The sequence below is a fragment of the Lolium rigidum genome, chromosome 2 (genome assembly GCF_022539505.1).
Source record: "Lolium rigidum isolate FL_2022 chromosome 2, APGP_CSIRO_Lrig_0.1, whole genome shotgun sequence".
Classification (NCBI taxonomy): Eukaryota; Viridiplantae; Streptophyta; class Magnoliopsida; order Poales; family Poaceae; genus Lolium; species Lolium rigidum.
The window spans coordinates 23,843,447-23,862,971 of NC_061509.1; the positions used below are offsets into that span (position 1 = coordinate 23,843,447).

The window sequence follows — 19,525 nt, forward strand, 5'->3', positions numbered from 1 at the left end:
CCTCTTTCCCCCATGCACACGCATACGAACTTTGCTGCAAACGATGTCGGGAGGAGATGCAAATGTTGTGGGTCAACGGAGATGCAAATGTTGTGGTACGGAGTTGCAATCTGTCAGCAGCATTGCTCCAAAGGCTCAACGATTGTGCTGCAAACCCTCAACGATGGCGCAAGAAGCGAGTGATGTTGATGCTAGCCGGAGCTGGGATGTCGTCGGCATTGCCCCAACGAGTAGTTGACGATGTTACAATAGTATAAATCATTTGCTACACATATTCTATGGTTTTGCTACTTTAGTATAAATGTTGCGCTACAATGTCTCCAACAATGTCTCTGGCGAGTAGTGGAGGATGCTACTGTAGTATAACTTTTTTGCTACAAATGTTATGTGTTTTTGCTACTTTAGTATAAAATTATTGCTTCAATGTCTCCGGCCATGTCTCCAGCGAGGTCGGTTTAGCATCAATAGCACAAAGTTTTTGATACGAAATCTCTGGCGAGGTCTCCGGTGAAGTATGTTGCTCCGAGAGTCTCCGGCGAGTCTTTTTTATTTATTTTCAGTCGAATAGTTTTTTGCTTCAATGAAGCAAAAGCGGAAGGTTTTTTTGCTGCGGTGAAGCAAAGTGTGAACGAGTCGCAACCCTCTTTCTATTTTGGTCGAACCGTTTTTTGCTTCAATGAAGCAAAAGCGGGGTATTTTTTGCTGCGACGAAGCAAAGTCATGATTTTGGTCTCGGATGAGCACTGTGTCACCTGGTCTTATTTTTTTCTATTTTCAGACGAACCGTTTTTGCTTTAATGAACCAAAAGCGGGGGATTTTTTTGTTGCGACGAAGTAAAGTAATGATTTTGGCTAAAACAGACACGTGAGAGAAGCCGGAGGCTGGAAGGTTTTGAGCCTCCGGAGGATTATCAGCAGGCCCAAAAACAAGAAACAGATCGTGGGCTGCTATGTTTATCTCTCACAGGCAGAGGCAGGAGTAGGGGCAGCGGCGTCATTTTTCCCTTCAGGTTCACTCCACTTCACTCCCTACACGAGCGAGCTTAGGGCTAGATGAGCAGCCACCGCCGCCACGCCCGCTCGCCGGCGGTGACGCCGCTGGACCAGGCCCATGCGCTGGACGATGAAGACCTCCTCGGCGAGATCCTCCTCCGCCTCCCGCCGGATCCCTCCTCCCTCCCCCGCGCATCCGCCGTCTGCAAGCGCTGGCGCAGCCTCATCTCCGACCCCGGCTTCTTCCGCCGCTTCCGCCTCCGCCACCGGCGCAACCCGCCCCTCCTCGGTTTCTTCGACAGGTATGCCGGTCTGTCCTTCCTGCCTACTCTGGAGGCCCCCAACCGCGTCCCTCCCGGGCGCTTCTCTCTGGAGCACGACGACGACTTCGAGCGCTCCATGTCCCTTGGATGTCGCCATGGTCTCTTCCTCATCTTCCTTTCGAAGCCACGCCAGGTCCTGGTGTGGGATCCCATCACTGGCGACAAGCACCACATTGCCGTTCCCGCCGCGTTTGCTACAGAGAAAACCCACGGCCTGGTCAACGGGGCGGTGCGGCGCCCTGCCGGAGAGGGCAAGCACTTCCAGGTGGTCTTGGCAGTGGCAGACGACAAACAACAAGCGCTCGCCTGCGTTTACTCGTCAGAGACAGGCCTATGGGGAAATATCATCTCAACACCGGTTCCAGACGATGATGATGATGGGATTCCCCCAATGGTTTACACGGATGACGCCGTGATGGCTGGAGATTCCCTTTACTGGCAGCTTGCTGGGACATCTGCAATTCTGGAATTTGATTTGGTGAAGCAGAGCCTAGCTGTGATAGAGGTGCCAATGGATACGTCTGGCGAGGACAAAAGCTTGAAGATCATGCGGGCCGAGGGCGGTGGGCTGGGTTTACTCTTAGTGTCAGATTCAAACTCTACCGCCCAACTATGGAAGAGGGAGACTGATGGTGATGGTGTTGCTTCGTGGGGGCTTGCAAAAACTATTGAACTGGACAAGCTACTTTCGCTGAAACCAGAGGAGCAAGGGATGCTAGTGGTACTGGGGTTTGCTGAGGAGAATAATGTGGTCTTTCTATGGACAGTGATCGGCGTCCACATGATCAACCTTGATTCACTCAAGTTCAAGAAGCTTTTCAAAACCAACCACTTTACCCACTATCATCCATTTGAAAGCGTCTACACTGCAGGTAATAACATGCTTTACTTTGCTGATATAGCAAAACCAAGTTACATTTTGATAACTCGCTCCTGAAATGATTGTAACACATTTTGTGTTATTGTGCTAACAATTTTAAGTAGTGTCATAACATTTGTTTCTTTTGCTGCTTCATGACCTCTGAAGCGTATAGCGATGAGCCGATTATGTTCTGCAGTGTTCGGTTCTGATGACTGTATGGTGGCTCTTAGTGTAATGATATGATCTAGAAAAAAAACTGCTATTGCTATCTAATTTACTTTATGTGTGGTGGATAGACCTCTTCAGCATATAGTGATGACGTTCTGCAGTGTTCGGTTTTGGTGCATGTGTGGAGGCTTATCCATACAAGAAAACAATCAGTACCCTGTGTTCAAGAAAATAATCAATGATTAGCAAGATTGGCAAAAAAATTAGATCGAGTAACCGCGCTAATTCGATTGTTGCATGCCTATTGTTAGATTGAAGAATTGTCTAATGGGAGTGTTTGTGTATATCTGCAGTCCCATTTTATCTGACTGTATGAGAGGCACAACAGTTGGAAGTTGACTGCATGAAAAACTGGCTTGAACCAACTAAAAATATTTAGCTCAATTGGTACATTTGGAAGCTTAATTAGGCCTAGTTATAATTCTTTCATTCAGTGTTGTCATCTCTGCTGATATTTCTAATGGTTTTAGATCCATATTAACCACTTGGTTTTGGATTAAATGATTTAAGTTTCATTCACCACTTGTAGGAGTATCCTGCTTCTGACAAGTATATTTATAACGCGGAAAATTAATATCTGATCACTTTCTTCTTTTTAGGCTAAATTTATTTAAATATTTAAATCATGATCACTTATGTTGCTATGTTTTGTTTGTAATGAGTATTTTTTTCCCAATACGGTGTGGAAAGAGTGTAGAATAGCTCCAGATAACATCTCCATTCTGACCATGTAATAGTATTAGCATGCACATTTTTCATTATTATGGTACTAAATGCGTTGTTTTGTAATATTTAATAGATTTGACAGTAGGTGTGAAATGTTTGTTTATCTATTACTATTGTTGTGTCAGAACTGAGTTGTTTTTCACAAATTATAGCTGTGAGTTTATGTAAAAACCTAGTTGATGCCTGCTGGTTTCTATTTGTCTTCTTGTTGGAATGTTATTGTGGTGTGTGTGTACGGTTTGGAGCCCCTTATCCTTGTTGATGCGGCCATATACCCTACCACATGACACATTGTTTGTTTGACTTCTTAATTCTTATGCTTATAGCAACAAGCGCTGGTGGTGGACATGACGGGGCTGAGCTTTTGCTCAATGCGTAAGATGATTGTCTGGTTGAATATGCTATTTGATCTACCGGTTGAGCAGGTATGCTTATCTTCTCCATGTATATTGAGGTATCTGAACTGCCCTTAGAAATTGTATTGCTTTTCTGTACTACCAATTCTCAAGTACCAAAGTGTAAGAGAGGAAGACAAGATTCTCTACAACCCCTTTGCTTTTTTCCATGCCCACCAAGCCACCTCCTATAATGCTGCTCCCCCCTTCTCTTCAAAGTACTAATCTACTCCCTCTCTATTAGATGTGCTGTTCTGTTTGCGCCCCCTTTCATCCATCTTCCTAGATTTTTGGTTACATCATACTTGGTACTTCTCAAGATCCTTCTGGTGGTGTGGGTTCTTCTCTCCCTCCCATGGCCGACGAATTACAACCCTTTGTCATTACCCATGTCTTCATATGTATGCGCCTTCTTAAAAATAAGAAATTTCAGTTTTATCATGTTAATTGTTAAGTAGTACTTTCTCTGTTCCTAAATATAAGACGTTTTGGCAGTTCAATTTGAGCTGCCAAAACGTCTTATAATTACGAATGGAGGTAGTAGCAAATAAACTACTATCTTTACTTCTGTTTTAGTTTCATTAGTTGCTACACATAAATTTACTTTTTATAAGTGATTATGAGATTAGTGTGATTTGCAAGTTGTTCTGCATACACAAGTAACTGACAACAAATAATATGTGATCATTTGCTTTCAAACTTATTTATTTATACAAACTTATCGCTGTAGCATTTCACATTCCTGCTTATTGTGGATCGCTATGACACCTAGTGAACTAATGATTTTCACAATTCTTGAAGAATATGCCATCATTAAATAGTAATATAGTATGCTGCTGTTTTCTGATTGTGGTATTGTAATTTTATGGATGATTAATCTAGTTTCATGCTGTTTGGTTAAACATTTTCTTAGCATGCCACTTGTTGTCTGCCAAACATAATTTTCAAATAACCCTATCATTAATAACTTGCTCCAACCAAATTGCTGGAAACTCGATACAGTGCATGCTCAGGAACCAAATAGCAGGTTCTTCCTCAAGAAGGCAAGAGCCAAATGTAGCTAGGTAGTCTGCTACTCTATTACAGGACCTCAGCAAAGCTGCAGTTTAAACTGAACTAAATTCAGGAATGAGCATGTAGCGCATGTCATAATGTAAACTTGCTTTATCTCTACCCAATGTTTTTATGTTTACTAGCATATTATCATTAAAGCATTGGTGAAAGTATTGTTGGATGGTGGCAGAGTATTAGAAGAATGACGGTCATTTTGGACCAGTTGAAGTGTCAATTAATAAGAATATGCGCGATCCCTTGCTTGAGGCTTTTGCCCTAGATGAATTCCATGAAATTTGATTTGTTGGTTACTAGCTAGCTTGTACTTTCTGGAAAGTATGCATGTGAGCTAGAAATACCACGCCTCTGCTTTCCTACTCCACGAGCCCCTCACGTCCCACTGTTTTAATAGTCTCTACTCAGACATATGTATCCGACTACTGCTACTATTAGAAGTTGAAGGTGGCACACTACAAATTACCTGTCAGTTTTCTCTGTTTCTGTTGTGGGCATTGTCTAATAATTAGATGATTGGATTATGGAGTCTGGCACAATTCCAACCATAGTGAAGCTAATGTTTACTGTTTGAGTTGTACAGAAATTATGAGCATATCGTCAACTTCTTTTCATGAATGAATAGTACCAAGTGTTTGACCGATGATATTCCTTGCTCCACAGGTGTCTAGAGTTTTGTTCTGGTGGCCAAGATGCAGAAATGGGTTGCTGGGTGCAGGTTATTACATTTTGTATGCTCGATGCAGAGATTTACCCTCTAGGTAGTACGCACTGGTCAGCTGTGAAGTGGATTTGTAGGAATTAATCGCTTAGTTTATTAACTTCCATGTATTATCTAATTTCGGCAGACATTTGTCAACTGGCATGAACGTTGAAGGAACACTGACATGTTCCGATTAATTAGTACTTAACTTATGGTTCCTTCAGTTTGCTTAATTGCTTTGTTCTTTTAAGCAAAGCATGTTGTGGCATGCTTCGTTCTTTTAAGCAAGCATTTTGTGGCAAGCTCACATGTCAATTGATCTTGCTGGCATTTTAGTGTGTGCTTTTGATTACCTTTGGTGTTTGGCCTGGGAGTTCGGGAGAAGCTCCTGTTTGCTGAATTTTACTGCCGATCTGCTGCAATTTGCTAATACTGCATAAATTACGGGTGATTCAACTAGGGCCGTGCTTCAGTGCATAGCTTGCTTTCTTTTAAATTGTAGGAAGGCTTGTATGAGCTGTTCTGGTTTTTTCATACGAGCTTCACATTTTCCAGGATGAATAATCTTATTTTTGTGATGAGGACATTGGTAAGCAATATTGGTATGGATTTGCCTCTTCATACAGATGACCGTCGCTTTACAATTCACATATTTTTATGTTATTGGTGTGATGAAGCAAAACACATATCATAACTGATGCAAGCATGTTAGTGTTCTAGTCTCATTGATCAGTTTTGTTAGACGAAAACGGGTTCCACTTCAATCTACACAAGCTGTTGGTCTGACCTGTGGAATCTGACACGAAATCTGTGTCCGGCATCCCCTGTGTATCCATCAGTGGCAAGGCTCCAAGTCTTCGCTTCCACCGTTTCATTCCAAAATTCAGTGTTAAGTCTTTGCTTACATTTTATCAGGTAAAGATTTGTATCTAGAAAAGATAGCGTTGTTGCTGAAGGATTTTATGAGTTGAATTATCCGGTAGGCGGTAGCAATGTTGCTTTGGTACTGGTACATATATTATCCTTCTTTCTTTGAGGTGGAGTGAAGGCATTGATGACTTGGCTAATCATTTTGATAAAATCCGCGTCTATTCGATGAAAGGAAGGTGAATAAATTTGGTTTTGTGACTGTTAGAGATTGCTTGTCCAAATCATTAGCATGAGTTGGCTAAGAGCATCTCCACCGGTCCTTCCCATAGCCCTCCCAATAGCATTTTGGGTTGGGTATCCTAGAGAGAGAAACTGTCCACATCGGCAGTCCCGAAAAAGCGCCGGCCATTTTTAGACCTCAATAAAAGCGCCGGCACGCCCGTAGCAATCCCTTCGCGAAGGGAGTCGATTGGGAGCGTCGGCGTTGAATTTCTGCTGAAAAGTTGCATGTGCCCCACTTGCATGTGACACAACCCTCTAAAGATTCTCCTCTCTCCTACTTATTCTGTCCCCACTTGCATGTGCATGCATGGTGCCGACAACTCTATTGAGTTAATTGGTGTGAGACCCGGCGCTCCCTATAGCCTGCTGCCGATGTGCATGCCGGCGTTTTTTTGGGGAGGACCGGTGGAGATGCTCTAAGGGCCTAGATGAACCAAACTAGCAAAGAAGCCAAGATACTATTATGCCTCAAAATGGTCGATTTTCTAACTGTTTTTGGCTCTGAGTTTGATTTCAGATGAATGTATAAATCAAAAATAAATTTCAGACAAATCTAACAGTATTTTCTGAGCATCACTTAAATTTCTTTACTGCCTTTCGTGTGCAGTCAGGTCAAAACAAAAAAAAAGGATCAAATCATGGACTCAAAGTTTACCTTTTATTTTTTAGGGCAAAACACACTTAGCTTTATTGATCAATAATGTTTATTACTATAGATGGATAAAATGGAGACTTTATCAGCCATACATGGCGGCCCTCAGAAAGACCTAAAGCGTGTTTTGCGAGGCCATGTGCCTCACTATTCGAACTTCTACCTTCATGTATAAAGGAACAAAAGGTAAAATCCCTAACAGGCAAACCAAACTCTTTGATAACCGTAGCACAAACTCCTCCGCCTCCTTGATTTGTATAATCCACGATTCCTTGGCAGTCTGATGCAATAATAGCTTTGATGCAATTTACAAGCAAGAGCCTCCAGGATTGATGGATCAGCAATACCCCGCACATAGTCAGCCGAAGCGCCTAAATAAGCCCCATTTTCATCTCTGCAAATTGCACTATAAGAGCCATCAGTACCAGATCTTGAAACTGCTCCATCAACCTTTACTTTCACAAAACCTGGAGGGGGAGGACGCCAAGTTGGCACCTGGACCGAACCTGACGAGCCTAACCGCCGAGGCATATTGAGGTTTTAGCCTGTCCAATTTCTGAGATAAATCTTTGCACAAACACGTGTGCTGATAAAGGGCTTTGAAAAACATCTTCATTGATGGCTTTACGTTGGGCAAACCAAATTGACCACAGTGTTACAATAAGGTTCGTGAATTGATCCTGAGAAACTGAGTCAAGCATGGTGAAAATCCACCTCTTCGCATCAGGTTCATTCGTAGCCATCATGTGTTCCACAAGTTCTTGATCTGCAAGAGCCCAAACTGAACGTGACATTACAGTCCAATAAAGCCCAATAAAGCGTGTCTCCATGAGTCTTCCATGCCGCATAATCTGCATGTACTGGTTGTAGACATATGTCTATGATGTAAGAGATCAGCTGATGGCAAGGATTGCTGTGCTAACCGCCACAAAAAAAAATTGACTTTTGATGGATCTGTTTTCCAAGTCTAGCTTTACTTGCTCCTCATCCATTTCTACCTACCTCGTCAAATAACTACTGACTTAGTGCCCTTTCCATTTCCTATTTTGCATATGTTTTTGTGTGCTAAAAAATTAGAATGTTGTCATGCAGAATGAAATTCTTCCCCTTTATTGAGTTTCATGGATATATAGGTTGCTACATTGCCCTTTTTTCTGGTTATGGATCTATGAAGTCCTCGTGTTATCCTGCGGAAGCACTGGCAGAAAATGCAGGAACCAAGTCCTGCATTGAAAATCTGTGACCTTTGAGTGGAATGCTATCCTGCACAGGGATCGATGCCTGCATATTGCAGCACGAATCTGGCATCCAGACACTCCTTGTTCCAATACTCCCTCAGCTTGGTTTATACGCAAACTACCTTTTATTCAACATTATGTTTCTCGACGCCTTCAGGGCTGGTTTAATAACAAATGGCCCTCCTTATTTGAACCCCATGCGCTCTTCAGATTCATACAACCGACCATGCAAGCCATTTGTTGAGTGCATGTTCTTCCAAGAGAACTCCAGAGTAGTTCTAATGACTTGTGTAGTCCTTTATTCCATATTCTGCATCCTCAAATTGGGTAGAGTCTATTCCGACTGGAAACTGAAAGTTCCAATCAATGGAAAGCTAATCATTTTGTTGATTTAAATCATTGGTTGGGCAATATAGTTCTTCCTCCGATTCATATTAATTGATACAACTTTGTCTAGATTGGTATGCATCTAGTTAAGTTTCTAGACTACATGCATGCGTATCTAGATAAAGTGAAGTCAATTAATTTGGAGAACGACTAGGACGCGCCGCGTCAGCGCGCGGGATGGAAGCGGGATAGCGTGCAGGGCCGCTCCGCGCTTGACACGTGGCTGCGTAGCAAACAGCCTGACCCCCGTCCAACTACCCATCATTTAAACAGTCTCCACGTCTACCTACCCGCGTCATTAAAAAAACAAAAAAATAGTGCACCGCGACAAAGCACTGACTGAATATCCCACGTGCAAAAAACGTCCAAGGCAGTCCATCGTGATAAAAAAGACAGTGCGTGAGCAATGCACTGCCAGGACACCGCGCGGTGCAATGTGATCCAAGGCAGTGCAACATGGTACAATAAAGCAGTGCATGGCGGTGCAAAGCGATCCAAGATAGTGCAACGCCGTACAACAAGGCAGTGCACGGGCGGTGCACTTCGACGCGCGGTGCAAAAACGATCCAAGGCAGTGCAACACCGTCGAATAAGGCAGTGCACGCGCGGTGCACTGCCAGGATACCGTGCGGTGCAAAAGCGACTCAAGGCAGTGCAACGTGGTACAAAAAGTCAAATACATGAGCGATGCGCTGCCAGGACACCGCGCGGTGCAATGTGATCCAAGGCAGTGCAACATGGTACAACAAAGCAGTGCAGGGCGGTGCACTTCCACGGCACTGTGCGGTGCAAAGTGATCCAAGGCACTGCAACACCGTACAACAAGGCAATGCACGGGCGGTGCACTTCGACGCGCGGTGGAAAAACGATCCAAGGTAGTGCAACGCCGTCGAATAAGGCAGTGCACCGCACGGTGCAAAAGCGACTCAAGGCAGTGCAACGTGGTACAAAAAGGCAAATGCACATGCGATGCACTGCCATGATACCGCGCGGTGCAATGTGATCCAAGGCAGTGCAACATGGTACAACAAAGCAGTGCACGGCGGTGCACTTCCACGACACTGTGCGGTGCAAAAGCGACCCAAGGCAGTGCAATTGAGGCATGAAAGGCAGTCCAAAAAAAAGTTCGTCCAAACCTATTAGGATGGGATCTAGTTTTGTAGATCTCGACGCCACTAGCACAAATATGAAAATGAAACTTTATTTGGATACTCGGTTTACTAGATATTTCAGTTTTCGTATTCAAATCTACGAAAAAAAGGAAAAGCCACGCAGCGACCTACTCCGCGCCCGCCACGTGTCGCGCTGGGATGATCCGCGGGGGGCTTCAAACGCACCAGGTCGCGCCACTTGTCAGCGCGCGGCGCGAAGCCGAGCGCCCTCCCCTAAAGGGCGCCCTTTTTCTAGTAAAAACGATTAATTTGGATCGGAGGGAGTAAACAAATATTTGTAGACCATACAGGAATACTTTTGAACAGCACTAAGGGACAAGTTACTTGACCTCATGTCAAAGATCATGAGCAGAAAGAGCACTGACAGGAAATGCATGAATGCTGCATTTTGATGCTTATGTCGCATTAACTTGAATAGTAAATTCAATTTCTTAGTGACTATCTATCTCGCGCATTTGTAAACAGTATGCATATGAAAGCCAGAAAACTAGATGTTTCTCTTTCCTAATGTTATTGTTAACCATAACAAGAACATTATTAACTCTACCAAAGATTTCTTTGCAGCAATATCAACAAGATGAACATCCAAATAACATTGTTCCAACGGTGGCAAGTCACGCATATCATAGATTTTTTTAGGCATAACAGAAATAATTGCAGCAAGATCACATAAAGCATTGTCATAAAAACCATATATTTTCATCTTAATGATGGGCTCCTAGCCATCTTCTAACTTTTTAGGAATAGAAGCTTCACGTTTAATTTCTCTTCTCTAATTTGCATGAGAGCATTTGTAATATGCTTCGTAAAAGCCATATTTAAAGTACTAGCATTGGGACTTCTAGTAATCGTTTGTAAAAAAATTATTACATCAGAGATATTCCAACTATCAAAATCAAAATCATTATCATCAAAGGTGAAGGGACTATTGTCTTCCGTACTCCGAAAAATTTCAGCACACTTATGAGGAGCAGTTTCACTAGTTATAAGCAATTTTGTAGAAGGATCGGGGACTTTTCCTACACCAATTATTTTACCATTAATAGTAGGAGAGTGGCTAGCATTTGAAGTTTCAGTATTACTAGTGGTAGTAATGGTACAAACTTTATTCAAGTTATTATTTCTAGCAATTTCATCCTCTCTTTCCCACCTAGCACGTAATTCCACCAACATCCTAACGTTTTCATCAATTCTAACTTGAATGACATTCAAAGTTTTGCTTTCTTTTACATCAGTAGGCATAGCTTTTAATTTAAGAAATTCAACATCATGAGCAAGGCTATCAACTTTAGAAGCAAGAATATCAATTTTACCGAACTTTTCCTCAACAGATTTATTGAAAGCAGATTATTTACTAATAAAATCCTTAAGCATGACTTCAAGATCAGAGGGTGCACTTCTATTGTTGCTATAATAATTACCATAAGAGTTGCCATAAGTATTACCATTATTAGAAGGATATGGCCTATAATTGTTGCTACCAAAATTATTCCTATGAGCATTATTGTTAAAATTGTTTCTTTTAGTGAAGTTCACATCAACATGCTCTTCTTGAGCAACCAAAGAAGCTAACGGAATATTATTTGGATCAACATGACACTACTAGGAAAAGGCTTACCGCCGGCACATTGAAAAGGCTTACCACCGGCATTTTCGTATTCGCCGGTGATCACCTCGCCGGTGGTAAGCACTTACCGCCGGCACATTGCAAACCGCCGGGGGTAACCCAGATTACCGCCGGCACCTCAGCCAACTCGCCGGGGTATTATTTACCGCCGGCACTTTCCAATTCGCCAGGGTATTGAGTTACCGCCGGCAAAACAGCCCTATGTGCCAGCGGTATGTATTTTAGGATTTAAAAAAAAAGACGTTTTACCAGTTTGCTCTATGCGGTGCCAACAATGTAAAATGTACTGTGTGATCATTTTGAGACAATGGAATCAATTGTCATCTGGTCAAGGTACTAAAGGTAGTAAGAAATATACTTGGACATGAAGAGTGTCAAATTAAGATCTCGGTCTTCAGAAGTACATCCAGGGCTCAGGTTTTTGTTGACTATTGAAGTACACCCAGTTCATACAAGAGAAACAAAAGACTGAAGCAATAGATCAAAAACGATAAAAAAACCTTCCTTCTAAAAGCAATAGAGCTGAAGTACAGACAAAATTGCTACTACTACTACTTCAGCAATACTCTTGCACGATTAAGCAATGGATCAAGCAAAATACTAATAGCCTTGCAAATACTCTTTGTGTTGATGCTCCAGATGTCTGCAGAGATGACCAAGAAAAAATAAATCATTAGGGAAGTCAGAGAGAGTGTGTGGTTAGGAAGTATAGGGATATCTCTTAACTTTTGACGAGTAAACTAAAATCTAGAGTAGAAATAGAACTGTAGATAGAGAAGAATACATAATTTCAAGGAAATTAAAACTGCCAAGAGAACACATCTGGCAAGTATCCAAAGCTAAGTATTTCCTGCCAAATCAAAAAAAATAAAGCTAGGCAATTTTCCACATCAAATTCACCCAACTATGAATAATTCCAATCATTCCAAGATAGTCCCAGATAATTAACAACAAAGTTTAAAGTTCCAATCAGGTCCATCCAAAGAAAATGAACTATACATGTTGTAACTTTTACACGTACTGATCAAGTATACAAATGTGACGAAGCAGGTGGGTTTGATGGCCAGATGCTATGGCGAAGCTTTCAAACTATACTGATTGCTTTTGGACCGAACCAACGTGCCATGAACCTAATTAATTTTGCACATGACGCTCAAAGTTCAGACCGAACCTACACATCTTCGGACGTATATCTACCTCACACAAACGGGCACCCAACAAACTCCCTACTGATCTGAACTTGTTAGCATAGCAAATATAACTACAAGTCAAGCGTTTGAACCAGTGAGATCATGTTATGCTTCAAATATGGTAGCAACAGCAGAAGTACAAAATACACCAAGTACACTAGGGTCGACACAAGCAAGCAAAGAATAAGAGGAGTTGGCATGAAAGGCCAAGCATCAGGTTACCAACCAATAAGCCGTACTCATTTATATCGATCGGATCGGGAGCTGAACAAGTAATCAACAGGGACTGAACTAGGACACACAAACCAGCAGATCAACGACACAATCAGTACCAATCTACCATAGGCACCTAGATGCACACATGACCAGTTTCACTACCATCAAAAGTGCAAGGGAGAGAGCAGAGGAGAAACGAGGAACTACCTTAGTCGAAGCAGAGGAGGGAGACAGCCGAGGCAGGGCACGGCCGGCCTAGGCAGCAGCAGCAGCATCACCACGCCACAGTCACCACCACGCAGCCGAGGCAGTAGGGTTGGGGCTCGAGGTTGAAGGAGAGGGCATCGGGGTGGCGCAGCCGAAGCACCATAGGGTGAGGTCAACGGACAGGAGTCGTGGGAGCAGCGCCCATAGCAGAATCGTAGGTGGTGGGGATGCGGGGATCGGCTTGGCGCCGCGGCGGTGGGGATCTGGGGATCCGGCTTGGCGGCGGTGGGGATTTGGGGATCTGGCTTGGTGGCGGTGGAGATGTGGCTTGGCGGCGGTGGGGATCCGGCAAAGACGACCGTGGCCGAGCTTGGTCGCAGTGGAGGCGTCGGCGATGGCCGGCGACGGCCGGAGCCATGGCCGGCAGCGAGACGCGCCGCAGGCGCGCATGTGCGTCGAGAGAGCGGCGAGCAGTGCTAGGGATTTGGAGGAGGATGCGACGACAGAGCAGAGACATCACATGGCGGCGCTAATTGCGGCTTGTGGCATGATGGCGTGTATTTCACACGTTCGTTGGGCAACCCCAAGAGGAAGGTATGATGAGCACAGCAGCAAGTTTTCCCTCAGAAAGAAACCAAGGTTTATCGAACCAGGAGGAGCCAAGAAGCACGTTGAAGGTTGATGGCGGCGGGATGTAGTGCGGCGCAACACCAGAGATTCCGGCGCCAACGTGGAACCCGCACAACACAACCAAAGTACTTTGCCCCAACGAAACAGATGAGGTTGTCAATCTCACCGGCTTGCTGTAACAAAGGATTAACCGTATTGTGTGGAAGATGATTGTTTGCAGAGAAAACAGTAGAACAAGTATTGCAGTAGATTGTATTTCGATAAAGAGAATTGGACCGGGGTCCACAGTTCACTAGAGGTGTCTCTCCCATAAGACGAACAGCATGTTGGGTGAACAAATTACAGCTTGGGCAATTGACAAATAAAGAGAGCATGACAATGCACATACATATCATGATGAGTATAGTGAGATTTAATTGGGCATTACGACAAAGTACATAGACCGCCATCCAACCGCATCTATGCCTAAAAAGTCCACCTTCAGGTTATCATCCGAACCCCTCCAGTATTAAGTTGCAAACAACGGACAATTGCATTAAGTATGGTGCGTAATGTAATCAACAACTACATCCTTAGACATAGCATCAATGTTTTATCCCTAGTGGCAACGAGCACAACACAACCTTAGAACTTTCTCATCACTGTCCCGAGTGTCAATGCAGGCATGAACCCACTATCGAGCATAAGTACTCCCTCTTGGAGTTAAAAGTAAAAACTTGGCCGGAGCATCTACTAATAACGGAGAGCATGCAAGATCATAAACAACACATAAGCATAACTTTGATAATCAACATAACAAGTATTCTCTATTCATCGGATCCCAACAAACGCAACATATAGAATTACATATAGATGATCTTGATCATGATAGGCAGCTCACAAGATCCGACAATGATAGCACAATGGGGAGAAGACAACCATCTAGCTACCGCTATGGACCCATAGTCCAGGGGTAGACTACTCACACATCACACCGGAGGCGACCATGGCGGCGTAGAGTCCTCCGGGAGATGAATCCCCTCTCCGGCGGGGTGCCGGAGGCGATCTCCGAGGATCCCCCGAGATGGGATCGGCGGCGACGGCGTCTCGGTAATGTTTTCCGTATCGTGGCTCTCGGTATCGGGGGTTTCGTCACGGAGGCTATTTGTAGGCGGAAGGGCAAGTCAAGAGGCGGCACGGGGGCCCACACCACAGGGCCGCGCGGCCAAGGGGGGCCGCGCCGCCCTAGGGTTTGGCTCCCCCGTGGCCCCTCTTCGTCTCGTCTTCGGTCTTCTGGAAGCTTCGTGAGAAAATAGGCCTCTGGGCTTTTATTTCGTCCAATTCCGAGAATATTTCTTTACTAGGATTTCTGAAACCAAAAACAGCAGTAAAACAAGAATCGGCACTTCGGCATCTTGTTAATAGGTTAGTTCCGGAAAATGCACGAATATGATATAAAGTGTGCATAAAACATGTAGATAACATCAATAATGTGGCATGGAACACAAGAAATTATCGATACGTTGGAGACGTATCAGCATCCCCAAGCTTAGTTCCGCTCGTCCCGAGCAGGTAAAACGATAACAAAGATAATTTCGGAGTGACATGCCATCATAAACTTGATCATACTATTTGTAAAGCATATGTAGAGAATGCAGCGATCAAAACAATGGTGATGACATGAGTAAACAAGTGAATCATAAAGCAAAGACTTTTCATGAATAGCACTTCAAGACAAGCATCAATAAGTCTTGCATAAGAGTTAACTCATAAAGCAATAATTCAAAGTAAAGGTATTGAAGCAACACAAAAGAAGATTAAGTTTCAGCGGTTGCTTTCAACTTGCAACATGTATATCTCATGGATATTGTCAACATAGAGTAATATAATAAGTGCAATAAGCAAGTATGTAGGAATCAATGCACAGTTCACACAAGTGTTTGCTTCTTGAGGTGGAGAGAAATAGGTGAACTGACTCAACATTGAAAGTAAAAGAATGGTCCTCATAGAGGAAAAGCATCGATTGCTATATTTGTGCTAGAGCTTTGATTTTGAAAACATGAAACAATTTTGTCAACGGTAGTAATAAAGCATATGCATCATGTAAATTATATCTTATAAGTTGCAAGCCTCATGCATAGTGTACTAATAGTGCTCGCACCTTGTCCTAATTAGCTTGGACTACCCGGATTATCACCGCAATACATATGCTTTAACCAAGTTTCACAAAGGGGTACCTCTATGCCGCCTGTACAAAGGTCTAAGGAGAAAGCTCGCATTTGGATTTCTCGCTTTTGATTATTCTCAACTTAGACATCCATACCGGGACAACATAGACAACAGATAATGGACTCCTCTTTTAATGCTTTAAGCATTCAACAACAATTAATTCTTTTCTCATTAGAGATTTGAGGATGTTTGTCCAAAACTGAAACTTCCACCATGGAACATGGCTTTAGTTAGCGGCCCAATGTTCTTCTCTCACAATATGCATGCTCAAACCATTCAACTCAGTGTAGATCGCCCTTACTTCAGACAAGACGAACATGCATAGTAACTCACATGAAATTCAACAATGAGTTGATGGCGTTCCCCAGTAAACATGGTTATCGCACAACAAGCAACTTAATAAGAGATAAAGTGCATAATTACATATTCAATACCACAATAGTTTTTAAGCTATTTGTCCCATGAGCTATATATTGCAAAGGTGAATGATGGAATTTTAAAGGTAGCACTCAAGCAATTTACTTTGGAATGGCTGGAAAATACCATGTAGTAGGTAGGTATGGTGGACACAAATGGCATAGTGGTTGGCTCAAGTATTTTGGATGCATGAGAAGTATTCCCTCTCGATACAAGGTTTAGGCTAGCAAGGCTTATTTGAAACAAACACAAGGATGAACCGGTGCAGCAAAACTCACATAAAAGACATATTGAAAGCATTATAAGACTCTACACCGTCTTCCTTGTTGTTCAAACTCAATACTAGAAATTATCTAGACCTTAGAGAAACCAAATATGCAAACCAAATTTTAGCATGCTCTATGTATTTCTTCATTAATGGGTGCAAAGCATATGATGCAAGAGCTTAAACATGAGCACAACAATTGCCAAGTATCACATTACCCAAGACATTTATAGCAATTACTACATGTATCATTTTCCAATTCCAACCATATAACAATTTAACGAAGGAGAAACTTCGCCATGAATACTATGAGTAGAAACCAAGGACATATTTGTCCATATGCTACAGCGGAGTGTGTATCTCTCCCATGAAGTGAATGCTAGGATCCATTTTATTCAAACAAAACAAAAACAAAAACAAACCGACGCTCCAAGAAAAAGCACATAAGATGTGATGGAATAAAAATATAGTTTCAGGGAGGAACCTGATAATGTTGTCGATGAAGAAGGGGATGCCTTGGGCATCCCCAAGCTTAGACGCTTGAGTCTTCTTGATATATGCAGGGGTGAACCACCGGGTGCATCCCCAAGCTTAGAGCTTTCACTCTCCTTGATCATGTTGCATCATACTCCTCTCTTGATCCTTGAAAACTTCCTCCACACCAAACTCGAAACAACTCATTAGAGGGTTAGTGCACAATATAAATTGGCATATTCAGAGGTGACACAATCATTCTTTACACTTCTGGACATTGCATAATGCTACTGGACATTAGTGGATCAAAGAAATTCATCCAACATAGCGAAAGAGGCAATGCGAAATAAAAGGCAGAATCTGTCAAAACGGAACAGTTCGTATTGACGAATTTTAAAATGGCACCAGACTTGCTCAAATGAAAATGCTCAAATTGAATGAAAGTTGCATACATATCTGAGGATCATGCACGTAAATTGGCATAATTTTCTGAGTTACCTACAGGGAGGTTTTGCCCAGATGACAGCAAAGAAATGCTGGAACTGTGCGATAATCCAAATCTAGTACTTACTTTTCTATCAACGGCTTAACTTGGCACAACAAAACACAAAACTAAGATAAGGAGAGGTTGCTACAGTAGTAAACAACTTCCAAGACACAAAATAAAAACAAAGTACTGTAGGAAAATAACACATGGGTTATCTCCCAAGAAGTTCTTTCTTTTTAGCCATTAAGATGGGCTCAGCAGTTTTAATGATGCACTCGCAAGAAATAGTAGTTGAAGCAAAAGAGAGCATCAAAAGGCAAATTCAAAACACATTTAAGTCTAACATGCTTCCTATGCATAGGAATCTTGTAAATAAACAAGTTCATGAAGAGCAAAGTAACAAGCATAGGAAGATAAAACAAGTGTAGCTTGAAAAATTTCAGCACATAGAGAGGTATTTTAGTAACATGAAAATTTCTACAACCATATTTTCCTCTCTCATAATAACTTTCAGTAGCATCATGAGCAAACTCAACAATATAACTATCACATAAAGCATTCTTATCATGAGTCTCATGCATAAAATTATTACTCTCCACATAAGCATAATCAATTTTATTAGTTGTAGTGGGAGCAAATTCAACAAAGTAGCTATCATTATTATTCTCATCATCAAATATAGGAGGCATAGCATCATCAAAGTAAATTTTCTCCTCAATGCTTGGGGGACTAAAAAGATCATGAAAACCAGCTTCCCCAAGCTTAGAACTTTCTATATTATTATCAACAATGGTGTTCAAAGCGTTCATACTAATATTACTACCAGCATGCAAATAAGATTCCATAGGTTTTTTAATTTTCGCATCAAACAATCCATGTTTTAAATCAGGAAATAGAATAAGAAGCTCATTGTTGTCCATTATGCCAAACTAGTGTAAACAAGCAACTTAGTATTCTCAACAATACCCATTTAGCAGTAGTAAATAAAGCAAACTAGATAGAATAAATGCAAGTAAACTAATTTTTTTGTGTTTTTTGATATAGCAAACAAGATAGCAAATAAAGTAAAACTAGCAACTAATTTTTTTGTATTTTGATTTAGTGCAGCAAACAAAGTAGTAAATAAAACTAAGCAAGACAAAAACAAAGTAAAGAGATTGAGAAGTGGAGACTCCCCTTGCGGCGTGTCTTGATCTCCCCGGCAACGGCGCCGTGAAAATATGCTTGATGGCGTGTATTTCACACGTTCGTTGGGCAACCCCAAGAGGAAGGTATGATGAGCACAGCAGCAAGTTTTCCCTCGTAAAGAAACCAAGGTTTATCGAACCGGGAGGAGCCAAGAAGCACGTTGAAGGTTGATGGCGGCGGGATGTAGTGCGGCGCAACACCGGAGATTCCGGCGCCAACGTGGAACCCGCACAACGAACCAAAGTACTTTGCCCCAACGAAACAGGTGAGGTTGTCAATCTCACCGGCTTGCTGTAACAAAGGATTAACCGTATTGTGTGGAAGATGATTGTTTGCAGAGAAAACAAGTAGAACAAGTATTGCAGTAGATTGTATTTCAAGTAAAGAGAATTGGACCGGGGTCCACAGTTCACTAGAGGTGTCTCTCCCATAAGACGAACGAGCATGTTGGGTGAACAAATTACAGTTGGGCAATTGACAAATAAAGAGAGCATGACAATGCACATACATATCATGATGAGTATAGTGAGATTTAATTGGGCATTACGACAAAGTACATAGACCGCCATCCAACCGCATCTATGCCTAAAAAGTCCACCTTCAGAGTTATCATCCGAACCCCTCCGGTATTAAGTTGCAAACAACGGACAATTGCATTAAGTATGGTGCGTAATGTAATCAACAACTACATCCTTAGACATAGCATCAATGTTTTAT

The 19,525-nt window shown here is 42.4% G+C and overlaps 1 protein-coding gene across 1 annotated transcript; it reads left to right on the top strand.

The window, feature by feature from the left end:
* Positions 1–1,053: 1,053 nt before the first annotated feature.
* LOC124689361 (putative F-box protein At3g49980) lies at positions 1,054–3,551 on the top strand. Its single transcript, XM_047222905.1, has 2 exons — positions 1,054–2,188; positions 3,459–3,551. The coding sequence occupies exons 1-2, from the start codon at positions 1,054–1,056 to the stop codon at positions 3,509–3,511; spliced, it is 1,188 nt and encodes a 395-aa protein (XP_047078861.1). The 3' UTR covers positions 3,512–3,551.
* The last annotated feature ends 15,974 nt before the right edge of the window (positions 3,552–19,525 follow it).